The 7,513-nt window shown below is 38.3% G+C and overlaps 1 protein-coding gene across 1 annotated transcript; it reads right to left on the reverse strand.

Moving 5' to 3' along the window:
* Positions 1-2,281: 2,281 nt before the first annotated feature.
* LOC135153426 (dual 3',5'-cyclic-AMP and -GMP phosphodiesterase 11A-like) lies at positions 2,282-6,276 on the reverse strand. The gene is made up of 2 exons (XM_064095958.1): positions 5,990-6,276; positions 2,282-4,189 (listed from the first exon to the last, which is right to left on the reverse strand). Exon 2 carries the CDS (start codon positions 3,470-3,472, stop codon positions 2,282-2,284), a length of 1,191 nt encoding a protein of 396 aa, XP_063952028.1. The 5' UTR covers positions 3,473-4,189; positions 5,990-6,276.
* Between the last annotated feature and the right edge of the window lie 1,237 nt (positions 6,277-7,513).

A 7,513-nucleotide genomic window follows, 5' to 3' on the forward strand; every position in this document is an offset into this window, starting at 1 on the left:
AATTATCTGCACCTAGGATAACTTGGTAGAAATATTTTATTTTACACTAGAACGAAAAATTATCTCAAATTCATTAATACTCGGAATCCACACAGTAGAAAACAAACAAACTCAAGAACAAGATGTGATAATAGCATTCCATCAGGTATCAGTGTTGCTTTGTTAGTACAAATAGAAACTGTGTCTTGAAATCGTAGGTTTAACATTCCAAGAATAGCAACGAGAATAAACTGTCAAGTCTTTGTAACGATGTCCATGAATCACTTTTGACTTTTCGAAAAACGAACGATCCTCTGGCGCCGATCTGGACATTGTACTTTGACAAGACACCCGCTTTTGTTCTGGAGGATATCGAGCGAACTATGATTCTCTTTCCGTACAACTTCCTATATCAACACGATCTACCATAGATATATATATACACCCTTGGTATAATAGTATTGATGTATATTATCACTGTCAAGGTAATTAGCTATGCCTTCAAATTGTTCTTGGAGTACAACTCAATAAATGCGTATGGAGGACCTAAGTACTAAAAGAGCATTTATTATCTGAAGTCGTACCCCTTGTCGTGGAGATGCTGGCTAAAGTAATGGTGTAAGAGATTTCATCATCTCTATCCCAACTCGGCGTTAGATAGGTATAAGTATTCAACACTACAAACGGAAAAAGAAGACTTTATGTGACTTTGGTATTTACTCTTCTAGACTTTCAAAGCATGTCAATCTTTCAAATAAAGAATGACAAAATGGTAAATGTACATGTATGCTGTAATCATTGTTGATCTTCTACTTTGTATGTAGTTATATTATAGGATCGTGTTCTCCGATGTTAAATAATGATTACACTCACTGTGTAAAATGTACGTTGAGCTACAAGTAGGCCTACTGTTTGGTGAGAATTAATAGCTGCTATTTACAGATTACAGAAAGTATATACATATTCGTATACGCATGATAGAGTTTTTTGTATTCCCCAGGGGAAAAACGAAGAACAAAGATTTTCATTTGCTATGGATATTCCACAATGTTCCTTGTGACAATCGTTATCTTGTCAGGAATGACATATCATTTTCCCTGTATATACGATATCTGTCATGAATTATTACCAACAGAAAACATCAAATGATTTATTCGGAGAGGGCCACGATGCAACTGTGCCAGACGTATGCTTCCTGTTTGCTCATGTTGAGTCTTAACGAGCATTTAGAAGACCCCTGTGACCTAAATCTTAAATCGCTGTCCTATCTGCGATCATGAGATCAAGATTGGAGGAGGATGACAAATTACAGACGGTTGGGATTTGCGATGATTAGAAAGGGAATTTTCCCATTTTATTCCCCATATTATTCAATTTTACACAAATGGGACCAGTGTCAGGGGGAAATATAAATATACTTAAGCCATTGCAAACTGGGCAGTGCCCATGCTATATATATATATATATATATATACATATATAACTAGATCTTTAGACAATGTGAGCCATGTCACTTGGACAAGACAAATAAAACCAAGGTTGACATAAAACAAAAGTCTTAAGAAACTAGGTAGTGCTATCAGACAGTTCGAACTATTTTCGGTTGATATGAAATTTAGCAGAAAGCCTGTCAATATCATAGATCACATCCGATGTCTCAGCAATGATATTTAACGAGTAAAATATCATACAACTCCTGCTGGTGCTTTTCTTAACTTTGCGTATGACACCCACGACCTATCTTAGATCAACATATTGATTTAGTAAAATGGAATGTTGTATTAAGATATTAATTCTTTAGTACCATTTCCGTTGTCATGAAGATGGATGTTTAACAAAGTTTGACATTTAATGAACTCGACTGCCTAAATATCTAGTCCATCATCGATTTACTCTAACTTTCTTCAGCTTTTACGGGGCTTCATAAAGGTCTACAAATATATGATATTGTTTGTTTAATTGGTAAATGAAATAAATTTACGGAAGAAAAATAAAGTTTAATACTAAAGAAGCCTACGACACAATGGAAACGTCATATTAATGTGCAACATGTAATCATAGTCACTAGCAGTAGGTTTTTATCAGGGCATCTAGCTGGAATTTGATAAGGATAAGTGATGTCACAAAAAGGGACACCAAATCCACTGTTAAGCGAACCCAGATGATTGTATATAGTGATATAGCACCGCAAATCTTACTTTATAGTTCTATTGTTTATCGTATAATATATGTTTCATACCAGTTGGACATAAAGTTTCTGGAAATGGTTGATTACTAAAAATAGAATGGAATAAATTTGTCTTTAAAGGAATGTCCGGTCTTCATTTTTGCTGAGAAAACCCTTCATGAAACTTACCTCAACAGGACTCGATATCTTGACCGCGCGGCCGGTCTCTGCAACCTTTCCAACCAAGCTCTCGCCAACCTTGACAGTAATAGATCCTTCTTGATCTGTCTTTCCAAATCCAAGTAGCCAATCTGTAGGACGATGTGTAGGAGCTCCCGGCGAGAGATCACGTTTCTTTGATACTAGTACTTCTTTCCCTTTAGGTCCTTCTAACAAGAACAGTTCCACGCGTTCGGCGTCCACGAGAATAGTCACGTTAGAGAGAATCTTACCACGGAGGCTGTTCAAGTCTAGATCATGCGAGATGTCTTTGACGAGGGCCAGGAAAAACTCGCGTTCGTTTGCTGATCGTAGCTGAAGCTTGGCCTCGTGTGTTATGCTAGTACGATGCGGTAACCGTACCCGAGGTTCCAGCAAAGAACTCAGAGTACTTGCAAAGTTTTGAGGTGGTGGCACCGTCGAAGCTCGGCGTAACCTCCTCCGGCCTGTGAAGCCTTTGCCAGGGCCTTCACCCATGGCTCTCTCTTTCGGCGACAACGGCTCCGAATCTAATTGCATAGAACTTTCACGCGCACCAGTTCCAGCAGCCCACGTGCTAAATACAGTCTTAGAGCGCGCTTTTGCAAAGTCCTGTCTTAGGTATTGCCTTGACCCTGATCGGGGTCTCACAGGAATGTTCGCAATCCCTTCATCCGATGAATTGCTCTCGGATTTATCTTCTGGTTCGGACAATGTCACTCTTCTCTTAGTGTGAGGAGAGAGTGGATGTATTGGTTGTATTGGTTGATTGGTAATCGGGCCTGGAGAGTTTGGACTTGGTGTATTCGTCGGACTAGACGAGCTAGGTGGCGAAGATGTATCTTCGTTTTTGTGTAAGTCCAGCCACCTCTCAACCAAGTCTCTGTTTGTGCCCTTCAAGAAGTAGTCTTCGAACCAATCACGATGTTCATCAAGCCATACTTCAATCTGTTTTGGTTTCATGACCTCCAAGTCGTCTTCGGACTTTTTGACCTCCATGTCTGTTTCAGATTTCTCTGCGAGGCTTTGGGTTCTCAGGTCAACTTGAGCCACATCTAGCATACAGATTCGCACGGTATCATACACGTTGCGAAGAAACCTCCACGGTACGCAGTAAAAGAAATTCATCAAGTGTCATATTAACATTACAGGTGCGCAAGAAAAAGCTGAAGTGATGAAATAACAACACCTTGAATCATCCACAAAAATGATTTAAATAAACGCGAACAATCTTGAAGATCAGGAACCAGAAGACCTTGAAGACTCACATTCCATTAATAAAAAAAATCAATCGATCACAACTAGCGTGTCTCAATAGCGATATGATATTTAAGATACGATCATCATCTCAGTATTTACTCCGATGGTGCGACTCCAAACGACATCCCAAGCAAATTTTGACTTGCTGGGGTGGCCTGTAGGCAGCTGCGAACACACGTTTCTCACGCGCGATATAATTAGTTGGTATCGATCGGAATGGTTATATACCGAGATGGTTTTATGGATCTATAAAGGTGGTGGCAGTGTGTAGGCACGTGCCCAGAATGAGTCCATTCGAGGGGTCCTCCTCTGATGAGAAAGAGCATCTGTAATGAAGCGAACTCAGAAGAAATCAATAACGCGCTCACTTATGGCAATGGCGAACGGTTCCCGGTCAAATCAGCACATACAGTGCGGGTATATTCCAGACAATTATTTCCAAGATAAAGGAGACTGATTCACTATGCTATTGAACTTCCGAAGACACAAGATTATTCGTAATGATCAGGTATGTATCATTTCCATAAATAATTCCTTTGGCATAATCCGATCGTGGCATCAATCTGTTACGAGGTCTCTGCAAATCTGGAGAAACGAAGGAAAGGAAAGATGCATATAGTGACGGCATAAATGACACAAGCCGTTGAAAACGATTAACGATTTACATCACGGAAATAAAAATACATTCAAATAATGAACATCTCCACCCTCCTCCTTTCCCACATGACCGATGATGAGATGAATTAATAATTTGAACATTCAAAATATCTCTATTGAATAAATTTATAGTCAAATTATGTGATTCAGTTGGCATACTGACAAAATGAAAGCTTCAATAAAGCAGGCTCTTACCATCATAAATACTTTGAAACCTGAATGTTAACAAACTGAAACCACATAAACTTTGTAGACGTTTTGCTGTATTTGTATTTTAATTGCCCCCCCCCCTTCCTTAATGTCTCCTGTGTCAATGCTTTAAGATATAACTTAATGATTTTGAAATAAATATAAATTTTGTAATCTAACAAAATAATTCTTTAAAGGATCATTGAAAGAAAGATTAGGCGCCAACTTCGGTGACAAGAGTGCTTGTCTGCATAAAGATAGGAACGCATAGATAGTAAAAACATGATACGCTGTCCATTATAGGTAGGCTTTCAGTAGCTTGAGTTGTAGCTCTTCTGGGCCCCGTAACACAAAGCTTAGCGATGAATAGCAATTATGAAAGAACACTTCTGATTGGTTCCTGGTAAGGATTTTTCGCCAAATGCGCGTGTAAACTTAATCTTGATCGGTCATTTCTTTTAGGTCAACAGCAAATTAAAAACATCAAACATCCTTTTCGATAATTTTACAATTACCAGTCTTAAGACAATTTCAATGAAAATATTTATAAACAATAGTAAATGAGGTTCAATCAATGAAATTATATCATAAACAAGAGAAGGAGAACGAGAAGTCCTTTTTACGTGTCCAGTAGCACCGCTCGGCCTTCATACAAAGACATCTAACTGTCACCATCAGTGTGGTTGGGTCGCAATGCCGTAAGCATGTCCCTTTCTACCTCCCTTTCGCATGGTTCGACGCAATCTGTTTTCCCATCCCCTCTCGCCCCAACCACCGCCCACCAACCCTTCCCTGTAGGAGTGCCAAGACATTCCCTGAAGGAACCCGCTCTAGCTCTACGCCAATAATGTATGAGGTGAGGAATCAGGCTAACTGTATGCATGATCACACCAGCTAAGTACATTAGACTCTGGTCGAATCCAGAAGCATTGCGAAACTTGATCTTTCAGAGATCCACGTAATCAACACGCACATTTTCAGGCGTTTTGTCTCCAGTTTCCCCCAATTTGCTCCCCGAAATATGCACTCGGGATGAGCGCACACATCTAGCATGTTTATCGTCACCGAGATTAGTGGTAGGAAGATACCCTTCTCTAAACATGTGCTTTCCTCATAAGACGAGCTTCTCTTTACCGCCCTTAGACGTAACCATACAAATTTACAAAACATTACACATTCAATTTAAGAATAATTTTACATGACAAAATTTCAGACTGATTAAAAAGCGAAGCTTAAAAGGCATTGCTAATATTTTATCAATTTTATTGCAGGTTCGATAAACGTGCCTTTAAAAAAAAGAAAGAGACAACCAAAAATATAGAATTAGAAAAAAAATGTCTGAATCGAAAAATGGTTCTTTTGCTATTTCTTTTTGTCATGGATATTTTCATACACTCTTGTACAAATAGACGAAAGCTCTAACATAATCATAATCAAAGAATTAAATGGGATAATCCAAACACCAACAACTAAAATCAATCCTATTTGAAGTTGGTTTTCGTTTGCACCAAAACAGATCGAACAAAAGTGATTACCTACCAATATATCCTGATAGCTATCCGAAGTTTAACTGCTTCCACTCAACAACACGGAACTCAGGTGGCCAACGAGCCTTCTGAAATTATTTGATATTATTCAACACTTGTTTACGCGATAGCTACTTAAGATCCAAAATATCCTTCAAAGTAACCCATATTAGTGGTGAGGTCGGAAAGGCGAGAAAATCTCCGAAAGGCTTCTCATTATATTATTACGAACATGATTTGCATGGGGCACAGACGAAAGAGCATTTCGCTCCTACCCGCTACCACTCTTCGCTTAAAACTGATTGTTAGCGTTTTGCAGCACGATCGTATACTTACCGAGCGTATACGTTGGAGCTGTATAACCAAATTTAACTCTCTCTTTCTCTCTCTCTCTCTCTATATTTCTAACTCCTTGCGGAGCAGAACAAGAACGCATGCGCACTTCGTCCTGGAAAAATTAGTCATTATAAAGTGGGCGAGAGATATAAGTCATCTTAGGTTTGCGATCCCATGCATTATCATTTAACGAACCGTTAGTAATAGATCATTTTTCGGCAGGAGACAGTGGTTAATAAAACAGACGCTCCGGTTAAAATCAAATCGGGTCATTTCATCGTATTCGTACCATATGGTTAGACAATGGTCGAGCCCTTGTGTCAATAAATACACTTCACTTGCTTAAATCAATATCGACGTTTGCATGGGTCGTAATAAGTGTTCTATCGTTGTTTTAATTGCACGATAATCATCATTAACATCTAGTAGTGCTATCGATACAAGCTTCAAGTGTGGCGCTTTGAATTACCCACTTTCTAAAAATATCATTTGCTGGGGGTATTTATCTAGATGTTGGCAATATGCCTATGGTTATTAAACCTTAATCCATAAATATAATTTTAAATAAAAGTTGTCCTTTATAAACATGATATAGTGTAAATGCTTGTTTTGCAATCTTTTTCATGCGGTCGCCATGAAGTGATAATTATGAACAAGTCTGGTGGACCACTTAGTGGCAGAGGAACGTATCAGCCATTATAACTTTATTGCAAATTATTGTGATGATACAATTAGATGGTTTTCTTATTTAAGAAATCGTTATGATAAAAAGGTGATTTTCCTCGTTGTTTGACTAAATTTATTATTGAATTGACTAAAAGTATTGAATCTGCGTTAGATGTGAAAATGTTACGTGTGTCAAACATTATTTTTTTATCTGCTACCTACAAAAATACAATCTAAATCTCCTAACGAAGATATCCTTTAATCTATAAACAGAATCATAAAAAAGTTTACTCACCAAAGGGTGAAGTTTGAAAATGTTTGAGATTGGATATATGGAAACTGAGATGAACTAAGTTGAACGAAATTTACATTTTCACCACTAAATGATCGGTAAAACCTAATTAGGCTCATGTCTAATTTACAAAAGATAGCGTTAACCCAACCTATACCCAACCTATGGTTAAGGTTTGACATTGAAAACATCGCCATCGACGCCGCAACCACCGTCGGAAAAGGTGACTTTGTCTCGTTTCTG

Source organism: Lytechinus pictus, chromosome 3, assembly GCF_037042905.1.
Source record: "Lytechinus pictus isolate F3 Inbred chromosome 3, Lp3.0, whole genome shotgun sequence".
NCBI lineage: Eukaryota > Metazoa > Echinodermata > Echinoidea > Temnopleuroida > Toxopneustidae > Lytechinus > Lytechinus pictus.